General features: G+C 39.2%; 1 protein-coding gene across 2 annotated transcripts in view; it reads left to right on the plus strand.

Moving 5' to 3' along the window:
* The window catches only part of LOC140199504 (uncharacterized), a 288,437-nt gene that overhangs the window by 147,208 nt on the left and 121,983 nt on the right, over nucleotides 1-19,246 (plus strand). For both annotated transcript variants that reach the window (XM_072261701.1, XM_072261702.1), the window contains exons 7-14: nucleotides 3,090-3,191; nucleotides 4,376-4,453; nucleotides 11,054-11,098; nucleotides 15,196-15,249; nucleotides 15,428-15,481; nucleotides 16,186-16,239; nucleotides 18,496-18,549; nucleotides 18,746-18,799. In XM_072261701.1, the coding sequence (XP_072117802.1) occupies nucleotides 3,090-3,191; nucleotides 4,376-4,453; nucleotides 11,054-11,098; nucleotides 15,196-15,249; nucleotides 15,428-15,481; nucleotides 16,186-16,239; nucleotides 18,496-18,549; nucleotides 18,746-18,799 (495 nt within the window). The remainder of the gene's footprint in view (nucleotides 1-3,089; nucleotides 3,192-4,375; nucleotides 4,454-11,053; nucleotides 11,099-15,195; nucleotides 15,250-15,427; nucleotides 15,482-16,185; nucleotides 16,240-18,495; nucleotides 18,550-18,745; nucleotides 18,800-19,246) is intronic.

A 19,246-nucleotide genomic window follows, 5' to 3' on the forward strand; every position in this document is an offset into this window, starting at 1 on the left:
TGTATCTCTAAATTTAAAAAAAAAAAAAAAGTTTTTCTGAAGTGAAGAGGCTTCAGTGTAGGCCCGAAATGTCAACTGTACCTATTCCTATGTATGCTGCCTGGCCTGCTGCGTTCACCAGCAACTTTTATGTGTGTTGTTCTGAAGTGAAGTTATGCTTGAACAATACTAAATGTTATCAATACGTAACAGAAGATAGGCATGTGTCATTGCAAAAAATATGATGCATTTGAATATTTCAAAAGGATTTTAATAACATATAAAGGAAATTAGCTGTGCAGATGAAAACAAAATGAATATTGCTTAAGTTCTGTTCTGACCCCAACAAAACTGAAGAAATATTAAGCTCGTCTTAACCATCAATATTTCTGTGCCTAAGTTTGGCCTTGTTGCTTTTAGTTCCAATAGTTTCTTGATGCACATTTTTGCTTCTTTAGGTTGAAAAAAGTATTAATGCCAAGAAGTACTCAGGTTTTTTTAAACCATGAACATTAAATATATCAGACTAACATGTGCAAGTCATCAAACGTAAGGAAGGTGTAATGCACTAATGAAAATTTATAGTGAAAAAAAACTGCAGGTGCTGTAAATCTGAAATTAAAACTAGAAAATCTCAAAAACACTCAGTAGATCAGGCAAAGAGAAACAAAGTTAATGTTTCAGGTTAAAAACCCAATATTTAATTTAACAAATGGTGTTTGACCTGAAATTTTAAGTTTCCCTTTCCTGACTATATTGAGTGTTTACGTCACAAAGTACAAATAAGTTAGTCCAATTACTGTAATGTACAAAATATTCTTTCATAAGAGGATTTTAACACTTGCTGTTCTATTTGTAAGAGCTTTACTTTCAGAGAGACAAAATTAATTTGCCAATGGAGCCAACTGGAAGATGGGAGATATTCTGCATAGAAATGTATTTCTATTTTATTTTATTCAATGTCTAGCATTTATTTAGAGAGGACTGGAATATAAGAGCAAGGATGTAATGCTGAAGCTTTATAAGCCATTGTTCAGACAGCACTTGGAGTATTGTGAGGAGTTTTGGGGCCCTTTCTTATCTGAGAAAGGATGTGCTGGCATTCGAAAGGGTCTAGAGGAAATTCAATAGAATGATTCCAGGAATGGAAGTGTTAATATACAGGGGGTGTGGTTTGGGGGTTGTGTGGATTTTATTCAAACCTATCAAATATTGAAAGATAGAGTGGATGTGGAGAGGATGTTTCTTCTAGTAGGGAAGTCTAGCACTAGAGAGCACAGCCTCAGAATAGAAGGATGTCACAGAGATGAGGATGTTTTTTAGCCAGAAGGTGGTGAATCAGTGGGTTTTTAAAAAATTGAGATACAGTGTGGAATCGGCCCTTCAGGTGTTTTGAGCCACACTGCCTTGCAACTCCTGATTTAATCCTAACCTAACCACAGGACAATTTACAATGACCAATTACCCTACCACCTGGGTAGGTCATTGGATCCTGGAGGAAACCCACATGGTCATGGGGAGAATGTACAAAATCTGAGCCTGGGTCACCTGTATTGTAAAGCATTGTGCTAATTGCTATACTACCATTCCGCCCATTGCCACAGAAGGCTGTGCAGGCCAAGTTGCTGGGTGTATTTAAAGTGGAGGTTGATAGGTTCCTAATTATAAAGGCTTCAAAGATTACAGGCAAGAGGCATATTGATGAAGGTAGAGCAGTAGATGTAGTGTATATGGATTTCAGCAAGGCATTTGATAAGGTACCCCATGCAAGGCTTATTGAGAAAGTAAGGAGACATGGGATCCAAGGGGACATTGCTTTGTGGATCCAGAACTGGCTTACCCACAGAAGGTAAAGAGTAGTTGTAGATGGATCATATTCTGCATGGAGATCAGTGACAAGTGTTCTGGGACCCTTACTCTTGTGATTTTTATAAACAACCTGGATGAGGAAGTGGAGGGATGGGTTAGTAAATTTGCTGATGACACAAAGGTTGGAAGTGTTGTGGGTAGTGTGGAGGGCTGTCAGAGGTTACAGTGGGACATTTTGGATGTAAATCTGGGCTGAGAAGTGGCAGATGGAGTTCAACCCAGATAAGTGTGAAATGTTTCATTTTTGTAGGTCAAATATGATGGCAGAATATTGTATTAATGGTAAGACTCTTGGCGGTGTGGAGGATCAGAGAGATCTTGGGGTCCAAGTCCATAGGACACTCAAAGCAGCTGCGCAGGTTGACTCTGTGGTTAAGAAGTCATATGGTGTATTGGCCTTCATCGATCGTGGGATTGATTTTAAGAGCCGAGGGGTAATGTTGCAGCTATATAGGACCCTGGTCAGACCCCACTTGGAGTACTGTGCTCAGTTCTGGTCGCCTCACTTCAGGAAGGATGTGGAAACCATATAAAGGGTGCAGAGGAGATTTACAACGATATTGCCTGGATTGGGAAGCATGCCTTATGAAAACAGGTTGAGTGAACCTGGCCTTTTCTCCTTGGAGCAATGGAGGATTAGAGGTGATAAGATGATGAGAGGCATTGATCGTGTGGATAGTCAGAGGCTTTTTCCCAGGGCTGAAATAGTTGCCGCAAGAGGAAACAGGTTTAAGGTGCTTGGAAGTAGGTACAGAGGAGATGTCAGGGGTAAGTTTTTTACGCAGAGAGTGGTGAGTGCGTGGAATGGACTGCCGGCAACGATGGTGGAGTTGGATACGATAGGGTCTTTTAAGCGACTTTTGGATAGGTACATGGAGCTTGGAAAAATGGAGGGCTATGGGTAAGCCTAGTAATTTCTAAGGTAGGGACATGTTTGGCACAACTTTCTGGGCCGAAGGGCCTGTATTGTGCTGTAGGTTTTCCGTTTCTATGAATGGGATTGGGAGAGACAATAAACCAGCAGGAATGGCGGAACAGATTCGGCCGGCTTAATGGCTTAATTCTGCTCCCAAGTCTTATGGTCTAATATTAAACAGAAATAGTTATAATCATTAGCAATGTGCATTTGTGCTGCTTCATGAATATAAAGCTAACTTGTACAAGGTGATACAAAGATAGCTTGAAAATTAACTCGAGCATTGTAATTTTTCCTGAACTTGAATTTAATTTTTGGTTTATAGGGTGTGCGTGGCCCACCTGGATCTGATGGTGTGCCTGGAATTCCCGGAGAACCTGGTCCTCCTGGTCCACCTGGACATCCCACTCATCCTGGCTTTCAAAATGTAAGTACCTGTTTAGTAGATCCTCAGGGAAAGAAAATTAGTTCACTTTGAACGCACTAATAATCACAGCTTTAAACCTTAATTACTGGGCAATGGAAATAATCTTTGTCATCTTTCATCAGCTTTGGTAATTCCAAATTTGTTTGATCCATTTCCAACAATTTAGAATTTACAAGATTAAGCAACAGACAGCTTAGTCCCTTGATCTAACTTGAAACTTTTCCCTTTTTACTTCACCTTCTGCACCATTTTCATACCAGGTTTACAGTTTATTACAAGGAAATGCACTTAGAAAATATAGCAGCTGTCTGCATCTACATTGAAAGGCTTAAGTATTTAGTTATTCCATTTAGAGGTGTACCTGTGATTGGAGAACATTAAAAGCTATCTTAATGGCAGTGAATCTGCCAACTTGAAAAAAGGAACTGAATTTCTAGTTTATGTGAACTCTTATTCATAGACATACAGTAAGACTGTTGCCCTTTAATTGTTTGATGCAGCATTGGTTCACTATGCATCCAACTTGAAATATTTAAAAGGAACAATATTTATATGTTCTGATTTTTTAAAAAAATCATCTACCAAATAAACATTTTTGCCTTTACATTTTCTTTTCAGGTTGGAATAGATCATCAAGATGTTTTTTTTTAAAGAAAGCCAATAACATTGTTTCCTTCCACTTTATTCATCCTTCTCTTAGTCATGTAATAACTTAAGATGAGGCTGCGGCATTGTAAGCTTGATTCTCAGGCCAACAGTTACTGAATGAATGTTTGTTGTGTGCACACAATGAAGAACGCTGACAAATTAAATAGGACCACACAGAATATCACAGCATGCTATTGGAGAAATTTAAAACTACTTCCAATATTATGGAGTACATACTTTATTATTGAATTTAATATTGATGAAGCAAGAGTTAAAGTCTCCTTAAGCATTTTTGTTCCTCTTGCCAAAATAATTTAATAGATTTAGTTTAAAGTTAATTAAATATAGGTGACAACATGCCATCACAAAACCATCAAGAATAGCCTGCAGCATTTACTTCCTCAAAAGTGACTCCACCTGAGTTTATGTATCTAGCATTCTCTTGAGTACATTTTACAATTCTCTGTTGCCCAGCTACATGTTCCTTTTGTTCACTTGTAGGATGAGAGTAATTTGCTTTGTTTCTCCTCACACAGCAACTTGCTTCTCAAATGGCTGGCGATAATGAAAAGGCAGGTCTACGTGGCCAAGTGGGAATGGTGCCAGGAGTTTCTGTAAGTCAGCTTTTAAGAGTCTCTGGAAGTGTGTTCAATATGGCTTGGTTATTGCAAAGAATGCATTATATTTGTTTCCAGAGAACAGATAACCTTCAGTAAATCAGAAATAATGACATTTAAAATAGAACCATTTTCAAAGTATGTATACGTTAACATTTTACCCTGAGATTAATTTTCTTGCAGGCGTTTACAAAAAAAATACAATAAACTTTATGAAAAACTATACTTAAAGATTGACAAACAACCAATGTTCAATCTTTTCTTATAACTCAGGTCCTCCAGTCCCAGCAATATCCTTGTAAATTTTCCCTGAGCTGTTTTAACCCTGTTTGCATCTTTTCTGTACGTAGGTGACCAAAACTGCACATAATGTTCCAAAACAGGACTCACCAATATCTTGCACAGCTTTAACATAACATCATGTCTCCTGTACTCAATACTTAGATTTATGAAGGCCAATGTGCCCAAAGATTTCTTTATGACTCTATCCACCTGTGGCACCTCTTTCAGTTAATTATGGACTTGTATTCCCAGATTCCTTTGTTTTACCACACTCTTCAGTGCCCTACCATTCACTGTGCAAGACTTGCCCTGGCGGGACCTACCAAAATGCAGCACTTTGCAAGTTGTCTGCATTAAATTCCATCTGCCATTTTTCAACTCATTTTTCCAGGGTGGTCCAGATCCCACTACAAGCCATCAGAATCTTCCTCACTGTCCACCAATCTTGGTGTCATCTGCAAATTTGCTGATCTGGTTAACCACACTATCATCCAGATCCTTGATATAGATGACAAACAATGATTTACCCAGCACCAATCTCAGTGGTATGCCACTAATCACAGGCCTCCAGTCAGTGAGACAACCATCTACAACCACAATTTGTTTCTCCCACGAAACCAATTTACTTCCTCATCTTGAGTGCCGAGCGACTGAACCTTCTTGACCAACCTCCTGTGCGGGACTTTGCCGAAAACCTTGCTCAAGTTCATATACTGTCATACAGTTTCATCCACTGCCTTGCCTTCATCAACTTTCCTAGTAACATCCTTGAAAAACTTTAAAAGATTGGTTATATATGACTTGCCATACTCAAAGCCATGCTGACTATCCTTAATCCGTCCATGTCTATCCAAATACTCATATCTGGTCCCTTAGAATATCTTCCAATAATTTTCCCACTACTGATGTCAGACTCACCAGCCTATAATTTCCAGTTTATTCTTAGAGCCTTTCTTAAACAATGGAACAACATTGGCTATTCTCCGATCGATAATGAGGCTAATGTGGAGAAATGTATCCAATCACAAAGCACACCTGTATTTCATACAAAATATTACCTGATTCATATTTGTCATCTCTATTAATACATGACTGGTTCAGATCAAATATTCTGGTCAGTGGGAAATTATTTAAATACAAATAAATTTATTTAGGTAGGAGATTGAGAAATTATTTAATGAGGAAATAAAAGTTATTTTCCCAGTCACATTCATCAATATGAGCCACTTAAAAAGTTCTCACATTTTGTGAGAAGATGTACACTGCGTGTGTAGAGAGAGATTTAATGCACCCATTTCTTTAGATGTTATGCAGGCCATTCAGTTCAAATCTCATAGCATTTAACTTCAGCTAATAATCTGGGATTTAAAGAAAAGAGCAAGTCAATAATAAAGGTGACCACATATTATCAAATCAGTCTAACAGGCTTGCTAATGTCCTACGAGGGAAGAATTCTGTAATCCTTCCCCGGTATAACATGCAGGTAGGCAAATTTCTGACTCCTGATGCTCAACAATGGACCAGACATAACCTTGACAACGAAGTCTAAACTTTTGTAGCTCATGACTATCAGCATCCTGCAGTACAAGAAGATTGAAACAAAGGGACATCTAACCCTCCCCAGTGTGAGGCCTATGACAGGCATTGTCTCATATAGATGAGTACCTGTCAAAGATTCTCTCTCACTCCTCACTGTTGTCATCTTCTTCCTGCATGGAGAATGAAGGATCCCATTCTCAGGTACTTCAAATGAAGATGGGATAATGGTACATGAAAGGAACTAGCATAGTGTGTGAGTAGAAAATACTGAATGTGGGATTTTACAACTTTAGGGGTAAGGATGAGATGAACCTCAAGTTCAAGTTATTGACCTCCAACTGTACACGTGTACTGTCAAATGAAGTGGTGTTTCTCTGGACTAAACAACACTTTCAATAGACTGTGTCATTCTCCCAAGTAAACACGGATGCAAAAATACCTATTTAAGATCTCCCCCATTTCTTTTAGTGCCATGCATAGCTGACCACTCTGATCTTCAAATGCATCAATTTTGTCCCTTGCTATCCTTTTGTTCTTAAGCTCTTGGGATTCTCCTTCACCTTGTCTGTTAGAGCAAATCCATGCCTTTTTTTAGCCCTCATAGTTTCTACTAAAGTGTTCTCTTGCATTTCTTTTACTCAAGTACCTCATTTGTTCCTTCCTGTCTGTACCTGCTATGCACTTCACTCTTCCTAACCAGTGATATGCTTCCTTTGAGTGATTGCGAAACTTGCTCAGCATTCAAAACAATCATCCGCTCGAAACTAACCACTAAGCTCCAAGCTCCAAGCTCTAGGCCTTGATATCTCTGTGTGCACCTGGATCCTCTATTTTTCCACTTGTAGACCCCAGTCAGTACAGATTGGCAACATCTCCTCCACAATCACCATCAACACAGATGTACCACAAGGCTGTGTGCTTAGCCCTCTGCTCCACTTGCTTTATATTTACGACTGTGTGAATAAATACAGTTCCAATGCCATATTTATGTTTGATAACAATACTACTGTTACTGCCCGAACCAAGGATGGTGATAAATTTGCATAGAGGAAAGAGATTGATAGTCTGGCTGAGTGGTGCCAGAACAACCTCTCATGCAAAATTAGTATAATCAAAGAGCTGATTATTAACTTCTTCAAATGTTTAGCTGTGGTCAGAAATAAATTTGGACAAAATGTTAAACTAATGGAATATAAAACAATGGTCCTTGCTGTGCAATGTGGTTAGGTTTTGTAATAAATAATCCTGCAGCTTTCACACCTGAATACTTACTGAAAAAGCAAATTAAAGGCTCTTGGTTTACTAATTAAATGATTCTTTTATTATTTTTTGAGTGTCAAACTTTTTGGAAGTGACAAACTACTTTATTTCTGTGCTGTTGAGTCTTTACGTTTAACCCTGTGAACGCAGTGAAAGATGAGTGAGACCATATGGAAGTTTGGTCACCAACATATTTTGAGTATTATTTTGTGAAGGGTTCAGTAACCATTTACTATCCTTGTTTAGGAAACTTGCAGACTTGCTGGAAACAAGTCTCTGAACACAGTGTGATCTGACTCCTTAACGAACATTAGAGATTTCACTAAATGTATAAATGAGCCATAATATACACTGTAGTTAATAACAAAGTTGTAGACTGTTATCATTGATAATAAAATAACTGAAATTACTGGACCCACAGAACACACACTCTTACGACCCACTCCTCATTTTTATTTTACTTGTGCACAAGGAAAACAACATAAGCCCCCTGTCCTCTGAAGTCCAAAAAGAAAACTCTACTTTTATACAGAATTGGTTTACTAGTTACAGATATTGATGATTGTAAATTGTATATGTTTGAATTCCTTACTCACAAGATCAATTCACAATTGAGGTGTTAAAGTCAATTGAAACCACAGCGGACAGCCAATGATATTTTAGAGCCTTAGTTTTTGGATATGTTTCCCATCCTTCTGTTGGTCTTATCTTGTCTGTTTCTGGCACCCCCTATCAAGTAAAGGGGCACTATGGTTTAGGAAAATTTTTTTAGAAAAGTGTCACCACAGAAGCCTCACTCAGTTGGCTTGAGTATACATTGCTACAGTCACCCCAGCTTATCTCGTCTGTAGTAAGCAGAGTTGCCTCTGACAGTCTCACTGAAAGGTCTCGCTTGACTACAACTGCCCCAGGCTATCATAAAGTCACAGAAAAGTACAAATCAGAAACAGGCCCTTTAGCTTATCTTGTTTGTTCCAAACCATTTAAACAGCCTAGTCCCATCAACCTGCACCCAGAACATAGCTCTCCATACTCCTACCGTCCATGTACCTATCCAAATTTCTCTTGTACTCTGAAATCAAGCTCGCATGCACCACTTGTTCTGGCAGCTCATTCCACACTCCTACGATCCGCTGAGTGAAGAGATTTCTCCTCATGTTCCCCTTAATCTTTTCCCATTTCACTCTTAACCCATGACCTCCAGTTGTAGTCCCAGCCACCATCAGTGGGAAAAGCCTGTTTGCATTTGCCCAATCTGTACCCTTCCTAATTTTGTACACCTCTGTTAAATCTTCCCATTCTCTTCTACGTCCCAAGGAATAAAGTCCTCAGCTATTCAATCTTTCCTTATAACTCAGGTCCTTCAGTCCCAGAAAATCCCTGTAAACTCTGAACTCTTTCAACCTTATTTACATCTCTCCTGTAGATTCTAATGGTCTTCCCCGCTGTCCATTGCACCTTCAGACTTTGTGTCATCTACACGCTTGTTGCTCCTTTTAACCACATTATCATCCAGATCATTGATATAGATGACAAACAGAAAAATGGACACAGCACCGATCTCTGTCACTCCATTAGTCACAGGCCTCCAGCCAGAGAGGCAAATATCCACTACCACTCACTGGCTTCTCCCAGAGAGTCAGTGTCTAATCTGGTTTGCTACCTCATCTTCAATGCCAAGCGATTGAACCTTCTTGATCAACCTCCCATCCTTGCCTAACCTTAGTTTCCACAACTGCAGGAAGATAATAATGGATTGGTCTGTGATCAAATGAAATTTAGTCCAAAGAAATGCAAGGTGATGCATTTAGGGAGTGAAAACAAGTTAAGACAATGCACAATAAATGGTGGATGTTGAACAGTGTAGGGGAGCATGTGCCTTTTGATAATTGGAGGATGGGAAAATTTGGTTAAAATACAGTGTATAAGATACCTTATTGGTTAAGTCAGAGAATATAAACACAGGATCTTGTCAAACGCGGCTTGTATTTACTCCTAGTTCATTTTTAGCCAACGTACCTCAGGGAAGATGTGAAAGTACAAAGCAGGATGCAAAGGAGATTTCTAGGGAAGCAAATCTTTACTTATGAAGAAGGAATGGTTACATTGGATATGTGTTCTGAACAACAAAGGAAGTTGGGAAATTTAGTCAACCTGATTAATATCATGAGAAGAGGGACAGGGAAGCACTCGTTCTTTCAGCAGAAACGCAATGTAGAATTTGGATTTTTGGGAGCATTGTTTTTAAAAAGAAAAAGTATTGAGGTAATTTATGCAAGAAGTTATGGGTTTTCATTGACTTGTCTGGAAAAGTAATGAAGGCAGAAATGCTGAACCGATTTTGAACACAGGATGCCATAACTGTAACACACATAAAAGTTGCTGGTGAACGCAGCAGGCCAGGCAGCATCTCTAGGAAGAGGTGCAGTCGACGTTTCAGGCCGAGACCCTTCGTCAGGACTAACTGAAGGAAGAGTGAGTAAGGGATTTGAAAGTTGGAGGGGGAGATCGAAAATGATAGGAGAAGACAGGAGGGGGAGGGATGGAGCCAAGAGCTGGACAGGTGATTGGCAAAGGGGATACGAGAGGATCATGGGACAGGAGGTCCGGGAAGAAAGACAAGGGGGGAGACCCAGGGGATGGGCAAGGGGTATATTAAGAGGGACAGAGGGAGAAAAAGGAGAGTGAGAGAAAGAATGTGTGTATAAAAATAAGTAACAGATGGGGTACGAGGGGGAGGTGGGGCATTAGCGGAAGTTAGAGAAGTCGATGTTCATGCCATCAGGTTGGAGGCTACCACACATTCCACACATTTTAATTCCACATCCCATTCCCATTCTGACATGTCTATCCACGGCCTCCTCTACTGTAAAGATGAAGCCACACTCAGGTTGGAGGAACAACATCTTACATTCCGTCTGGGTAGCCTCCAACCTGATGGCATGAACATCGACTTCTCTAACTTCCGCTAATGCCCCACCTCCCCCTCGTACCCCATCTGTTACCTATTTTTATACACACATTCTTTCTCTCACTCTCCTTTTTCTTCCTCTATCCCTCTGAATATACCCCTTTCCCATCCTCTGGGTCCCCCCCCCCCCCCCGCTTGTCTTTCTTCCCGGACCTCCTGTCCCATGATCCTCTTGTATCTCTTTTGCCTATCACTTGTCCAGATCTTGGCTCCATCCCTCCCCCTCCCCCTCCCCCTTTCAAATCCCTTACTCACTCTTCCTTCAGTTAGTCCTGATGAAGGGTCTCGGCCTGAAACGTCGACTGCACCTCTTCCTAGAGATGCTGCCTGGCCTGCTGCGTACACCAGCAACTTTTATGTGTGTTGCTTGAATTTCCAGCATCTGCAGAATTCCTGTTGTTTGCCGTAACTGTAACCAGGCCTATTTGAAATGAACCTCAAATGAGGAATGCAACAAAAGGCATTGTGCTTGATAAATGTCAAAGCAAAATCATCTTGATTTTGTTGGTTTTAGAATTGTTTATGGTTTCTTTTTTATTCTCCAGGGTGAGGTTGGGCCAAGAGGACCTCCGGGAGGCACAGGACCAGTAGTAAGTGATTCATTGTTCCAATTAGCAATGGAGCAAACTCCTTTTTTGCTTTTGCACAGGCTGGTATGAATTTACCAATGCAAATTGGAGTTCAAACACTTGAAATTCTTGCAATTGCCTAGATATTGAACAATGAGGAAAATGAACTTTGATAAGGCTAATCTACCCAACTTGTTTCAGTGAAAATCCTTCTAGGATTCAGCTTCTCCGTCATCCTACTTTCCCTTTCCAGTGTAACACACTTTTAAGAGTGATTTGGTCTTCATCCATACCTAACAGAATTAACTATCATATAAGACAAAATTTAAAGAGTAATTACTCAGGTTGAATTCAGCATTTATACTTCATTTCCTCCTACTTGTTTTCTGTTAATATGTGTCCTGTAATTTTCTGATTTTTATTTTCTGGAGAGAACTGTTTTATGTTTCTACATGATTTTTCACCAGGACACCTGCATAAATCCTTAGACGTGATTACTTTGCATCTCTTTGCATTCTTTTTGTCATATGTTGAGTGGAAGAGTGATGAATTTCTGCAAACCTTTTCCTTTCCTTGTACTGCTGAAAGAGGCTATTTGGCTTGAGAGGTATGTTCCATTTTAATTATCAAGCTGGTCCCACACTTGCCCTCTCCTTTCAGATACTTATCAACTTCCTCTGAATTTCTCTTAATTCCTACCTTATCAGTACATTCTAGGCTCCAATAACTATTTGTGTGTAAAAGATGAGCTCTTCATTATCAGTTTGGATCTTTTGCCAACTACATTCTATGTCCCCTCTTTCTTGATCCTCTGAGTGGAATAGTTCCCCTTTGTCTACTCTGTCCACATCGTTTATGATTTTAGGTACGTCATACCATCTTGCAGTTTCTTTTATTCCAAGAAAAAAATGCCCCCACGTTTCCAGTCTATTTACATTATTAACATTCTTTGCTCCTAGAATTGTTTTAATAAATCTCTTACTAATCATTTGCATCTATTCCAACATGTGGCATTCAGACCTGCGTTCAGTAATCCAGTTGTGTTGAATGAGTGTATAATAAACTTCAAATTTATAGATTCATACAACACAAGCCCTTCTTCCCACAGAATTCAAGTCACCATCAAACAAGCATCTATTTGTGCTGAATCCATTTTATTTTTCCCACATTCCTGCTTACTTCCTCCAGATTCTGTAGCTCAACTACAAACTTTGCAAAGGCCAATTAACCTACCACCAGTCCAGCTTTGGCTTTGAGAGGAAACTGGGACATCCAGAGGAAACCTATCTAGTCACAGGAAGGACATGCAAACACCACACAGACAGCATTAGAGCTCAGGGTTATTGGAGCTGTAAGACAACAGCTTTACTACCTGTGCTGCTGTACCATCCCAGATACACTATTCACCCTCCCCCCCCCAAGTAACAATCCATTCCAGAATATTACCCCAATCGCCTGGTTAGTAATTACTTCTGTATCGCACACTATTGCAAATGATTTGAAAATCCAATCACACATCAACTGCTTTGACTTATTCTGAGTTGAATGTTTACCTTTGAAAAATTTTAATAGGTTTGTCAAATGTAGTTTTCCTTACAGAAATGTGTTTATCTTCATCCAAGCATGTTATTTGTTCCTTCATTATAGGCTCTCACACTCTCCCAACTATTAGGCTTCAACTGTTTTCTTTCTCCTTCCTTTGTAAAATTTTGAAAGTTATCAAATACTTTCAGTTATTGGAACACACTCCAGAATCAATAGAAGATTTTATTGATTCTAGAAAGTAGATACCAGTATATCTACCTTCTTCATATCCATCTCTTTTAAAGCTTAGGAATGTGGGTCATCATGTTTGGAGAAATACCTGCTTTTAAATTCCACTTATTTCTTGGAATTTCATTTTCAGTCTCTAGATGGCCCACATTAACTTTTGCTAACCCTTTCCTCTTTGCCTGCCTACAGGAGCTTTTACATTCTCCTTCCTGATAAATCTTATGCTGCACCTTTGAAATCTGATTTTCTTTCCAATTTTCAGGCTTTCTGTTCTTTTTGCTAATATGTAAATCTCATTCTTTGATCGAACGTTCCCTTGCTAACAGAAAACTGGAGTTGCTAAACTGGAGGTGAGTTTTTGTACCTTAAAGTGGTATGTGTTCTTTAAATGTTAACCATTGGTTCTGAATATCTACTACAGCCAGCTGGTAGTTTGCTTTGCTTAGAGGGCCAAGTAGCTGAATTACCCCTGACTGCCAAACCTGACTTTGGATTTCATAATTGAAGACCGATTAGAATTCTTTATTTTGTACAAAAGTGAAGAATCTTTACTGGAGATTGAGAGATTATAACAATGTGACAGCTCTGGGCACTGAGAAAATTAGTAATTGATTTATAGTTCTGAAATGTACTGAGAAACAGTGAAAAGCTTTTGTTTATATGCTATCTGGATGGTTCACTTCAGACATAAGTACATTGAGGTAGTACAAAAGGCAATATTAAAAAAATGCACAACTTAGTGTTAACAGTTATATAGAAAGTGCAGAGACAAACAGTTGTAACACTATGAATTTTGCAGATGATTCAGTCTGGCCTTCTGTTGGTTGTATTGGGAAATTAGGACGGAGAATTCTAACATGATGCCAGATGTGATCAGAAAAATGACGAGTTTTGTATGTTAATTAACAAAGGCAGTTTCTGCTGGTTGCTGATTTGGTGACAATCCAGTGGAAACCTGGAGGAGATATCGAGGCAGCACTTGATCAAGTATGGCATCCAGCAACCCTGATTAAACTGGAGACAATGGGAATCATGGAGTAAAAACCTCTGGTTGGAATTACAACTAGCACAGTGGAAGATAGTTGAGTCGGGGGTTAATCATTTCAGCCACAGGGCATCTCTGCAGTAGCTCCTTAGGGTGGTGTCCTAGGCCCAACCATGTTCAGGCGCTTCATCAATGACCTTCTCTCAGTCATAACGTCGGCAGTCGTGATGTTTGTTGCTGATTTGTGCAATATTCAGCAATTTGTGGTTCAGATAATGATGCATTCTACATTTGAATGCCCCATAACTATAATAGGCATGATAGGTGGCAAGTAACATTCACATGACACATGACAATGTCCAAGATGAGAAAGTGCAGTTGTCACACCCAATGTTCAAAGGCAACTACCATCATTGAATTCCCCCATGATCAATATCCATTCAGCAGAAATAGAACTGGAGTAGCCAAATAAACAATTCTATCATAGCGTAAGAGAGAAAAAGATTCCTTCGGCTGGTAACTCAACTTCTAACTCCCCAAAACTTATTCACTATCTACAGGGTCAAGTCAAGAGTGTGATAACTTACTCTCCACTTGCTTGGATGAGTGCATCTTCAACAGTGCTCAAGAAAACTGACAGCATACAGGACATGGCAGCTTGGTTGACAGGCTTCCCATCCACAAGCATTCACTCACTCCACCACTGACTCGCTTTCTAAACCAGCCGGAGCATCGAGGGCAGCAAAAACAAGGGAGTACCATCACTTAGAAGAAGCCTTCCAAGCATCACACCATCTTGACTAGAAAATATATCACTATTCCTTCACCGTCACTGGGTCAAGATCATAGTCCTCTCTCCCTAACAGCACTGTGGGTAGATCCACACTTCAAGGACTGTTGTTCAAGAAGACAGCTCGATACTGCTTTCTCAAGCGCAACTAGGGACGTGCAATTAAATGTTGCCTCAGCCTATGAAGCCCACATTGGATGAATGAATAGTTTTATAAAAAAAAAAAAAAAAAAAAATGCCAGAGGGTTGTAGTTTCCACAGAGCATATGAATGACTTAATGTAGGCGCAGTATTTCATATGGTTGCTATCTATTCAGGAAGAAAGACAGGTCCAGAAAAGTGGATCCAAGAAAGAATTTTGAGTAGCAGACTTCAGCTGAGATACTACCACTGGCAGAAATCCAGTGACTTCCTCCAGAAGTGCAGATTTCATGTCCTCTGCTGCAGACACAGAACCCCCATTCCCTTCTGTTGCACATCTGTTTTAAGAAAACAGTTTTCATTAATCCCACACAAAGAGTACCAATGATCTCTTTTAATCTGATATCTTTTTCTCTCCTGCCCAAATAGGGCCAGAAAGGTCTGCCTGGTCCTCCAGGAGAGCCTGGTGACTTGGGACCAATGGTAAGCCTTTTAACATTATCATTTATATCTGCATTATACAGCATTTAGCCATTAATGCTACTGATCTGATGACAAGTAACCAAGGTTATATTATTTGAAGTTCATTAACTTTTATATTAAGTGCACCCAGCTGCCTTCCTGTGCAACAGATAATACTTCTCTCTGCTATTAACTATAGGGAAATGTTGGAAACCGTGGTCCCGAGGGGCCACCTGGAAAACCTGGTGAAGATGTGAGTACCTATCCATTATTTTTTTTAAAAGACGTTCTTTTAATTCCTTCCGCTAAATGTTTACTGTTAACTGCTTGCTGGGAAGAAAGTTGGGCAGCTTTTCTCAAATTTGCAACCCAATTTTTGGACACATTCATCCTTTTCAATGTTAATACTATGAGTAAGTCTGAAAAATGCTAGAAGCATAAATAAACTATTAAAAAAGAACACGAGTATTAACATTCAAGTTTTTGGGAGCTGATACTAAACAACAGAAAGGGTTTGTATTGTTTTAAGTCACGTACTGGACACGGCCTTCCCACAGTGAATTTTCTTTGAGATAGTTTGAATCAAGTTTGTTGGTAATAGAAAAGAAAGAGCATAGAGGGGTAAATTTCCACAGTGATTCTTTGAATTGTTCAACTTATTTCAGTGGCAGATTTGTAAAAACTCCTGAGAGAGTGGAGTGAATGTAGTTTATTTCATTTTCCTTGGTTTCTGCAACTTTTGCTCTCAAGAGGTGGTAGATGATTGTGAGGTTCCACTTGCCCCCAACCCAGCCACACCTGAAATTTCACTTGCATTTTGCAAATGAGGAATCAGGAGATTAGATGGGAGTGACAGATGTCTTTAAACATAGATTATATCTATTGAGCAAATAAAATCAGTGAAGTAATTCCAACAATGCTCTTCACCTTTGGATTGACTTTCTTCTCTCTCTGTAGGGTGAAACTGGAAAATCAGGACGGTATGGTGAGCAGGGATTTGTAGGACAACAGGTAATGTGATGTATTATTGAACCTGATTTGAAAAGAAATGATGACAGAATTTACTGACATCTTATAATAATGACATAATCTGATTTAAGTGATTATTTATTGCTGTTAATTAGCAAAATTGGTATTGAAATTAAAGGGTACTATTTCCTTTCTCTGTAAAAGTAAGATCACTTAAAGAACAAAAAAAATTTTTTTTAAAGGGGCATGCATACCAGAGTTCAGAGAAATGTCTGAAATAGTCTTGAACATTGATACTGGTAATATTATTTGGTGTGCCATAATTAATTTCATTGTTGCTAAGATATTTAAAAAGAAATGTTTAATACTGTAATACCATAATGAAGTTTTATCTTCAAACAAGATTCGTGTAACATAGCAAAGTTAGAGTTTTGGGATAATTGTCGCACCCTGTCTAGGTGTGAAGAGCTGCTGAGGTTGAAGAACTAATCAGGAAATAATTGCAATTCTTGTTCCACTCATAGTTCACTGGCTGTAATGGTTTATTGATGGCTATCTATTAAGATGCATGAAATAACAAGTGTAACTTGGGAAATACAATTGTTGGAATCAACTAGGCTAGATAATTAAGTTTACAAACTGTTGTCTGTGAGATCAACAAAGGAGCATTTTGAGCTGACTATTACATCCTTTAACATTTCATTTCCTGCCAAGCAAAGCAGGTCAACCTGAAGATCTTTAACTGCACCCCATTTACCCAAAATACTGGGTTGTGGTAGAAACTCCACTCATGCTGGTGGATGTTGGCAAAGTGGACCCAGCAGTGACCCTTTGAAAAGGCTACCATTTCTTTCCTTAAACCAGCTCACTACTAATTCTGTTCTCTAATCCATTCTCTGAGCTTATGCATTAACCTATTGTGTCACATTGCTGATGTCCTTTTGGATACCTAGGTAAAAAGCTTTGATTAACTTAGCTAGGCTAGCCACTAAGTTACCTCAGGAACATTGAACCAGGTAGCCTTCTGAAATCCATGGTAGTTGTTTATTGTTAGGGCAAATCTTGATGCCTGGAATTGCTGATTCAGATCGGAAGCATGAGCCACTTCTGTCTTGGAGCCCTGTGCACATGCTGCCGAAAATGGAGCCTTGATGGATGCCAGTGCATCTGCCACTGTTCTCTGTCCTGAGTTCCACTTGATATCCAGTTCCATCTCCTCAGTGAAGAATTCCCCTCTATGGTTCCATACCAGGCTAAACCCCATGTAGAAGCTATTCTCTAGAATCGCTTGGAAATTAGAAGGAAACAGGGAAGTCAGGTACTGATATTGTACTCTTTCTAATGTTTTAAATTATTTGTGTTTTACTGTGTTTTCTGTTTTTTAAAAATATTTTTTAAAAAGGTGATTTGCATCCATTGTGATTGTCTCCAAAAGTTTCTCAATATTAGAAGCATATAGGAACTTTTAAATTCCAAATCAATTTCGAGATGAATTCAGGCTCTACCCCTATCCTGCCTCCTGTTAAAATCTGTCATCTCTTTCTGGAGGGTGGGGAGAGGGGGGATCTACTTACCATCAGGCTTGCTGCACCCTACCAAGTGGATGGGGCTAACAGGGAAATGCAGGATGTCCAAAATCACCACCAGAAAGATGGGGTATGAGGCTCACTTAATTTCTCATATTACAGCCAATCATTGACGGAATCTACCACCTTGCTGATAACTTTGAGGACATTTGCTCACACTGATTCCAATGTCCTCTTGGTAATCTTTTGGATAAGTGAGGTACCTTTTTTAGGGTTAATATTTCTTTGTGCAGATATTTTAATCCATTTATAAATGGCTAAACAGACAAAAAGATATTTGATATAAAAACAGAAAATACTCAGCAGGTCAAGCAGCATTTGTGGGTGGCTCAACAGAATCAGTCTTTGAGACAAATATAATAAAATCCCACATAACTGTCCTTTATGACTCCATACATTATTTATTCAATCAACAGTATGTTAAGGTTATTTGTTTATTTGACTCATTACTGCTTATGAGGCCTTGCTCTGAATAAATTTGTTGCCAATTTCCCCATTTTACAACAGGGAATGTATAAAATTAAATGACAATGAAATGCCCTGTTGGTGAAAATTTCAATATGAACACAAGCCCTTTTCAAGTTACATACAAGTCCAGCTTACGATCTTAACTGTTATTTCTCTTTCTTGACCATTCAAGAGAAATAAACAAAGTGATTGAAAGTGAATACTAAATGCAGTCCAGACTGTTAAATTGTTGTTTGCCTTTCAGGGTCCTCGCGGTTTCCCGGGTGCCCCTGGTTTGCCTGGCATCAAGGGTTTGAGGGTAAGTTAGCATAAAACAAAATCAATTTCAGTCAGACTTTTGTTGATTCATTCTTGTCGTTCTCAATAGGTTACTTTGTGTGCCTATCATGTGAGCAACTGTGTTTGCTTGATTAGGATTTATGCAAACTACTGAGTTAGTGATAAACAATTATTTAATGGAAAGACTTTGATTTTTTTAAAACTATTTTTCATAGGGACACCGTGGTCGTGAAGGACGGAAAGGTGAACTTGGGGCTCCTGGTCAGAAGGTAACAATACAGTAATGAAATGATTTACAACCTGACTGTACTACAATGTTGTAATGCAGTAGATATATAGTCATACTTTATTGATCCCGAGGGAAACTGGGTTTCGTTACAGTTGCACCAACCAAGAATATAGATATAACAATATAAAACCATAAATGATTAGATAGTATGTAAATTATGCCAGGAAATAAGTCCAGGACCAGCCTATTGGCTCAGGGTGTCTGAACCTCCAAGGGAGGAGTTGTAAAGTTTGATGGCCACAGGCAGGAATGACTTCCTATGACGCTCAGTGTTGCATCTCGGTGGAATGAGTCTCTGGCTGAATGTACTTCTGTGCCCAACCAGTACATTATGTATTGGATGGGAGACATTGTCCAAGATGGCATGCAACTTGGACAGCATCCTCTTTTCAGACACCACCGTCAGAGAGTCTAGTTCCATTCCCAC

The sequence above is a fragment of the Mobula birostris genome, chromosome 6, assembly GCF_030028105.1.
Source record: "Mobula birostris isolate sMobBir1 chromosome 6, sMobBir1.hap1, whole genome shotgun sequence".
In the NCBI taxonomy this organism is placed as follows: Eukaryota; Metazoa; Chordata; class Chondrichthyes; order Myliobatiformes; family Myliobatidae; genus Mobula; species Mobula birostris.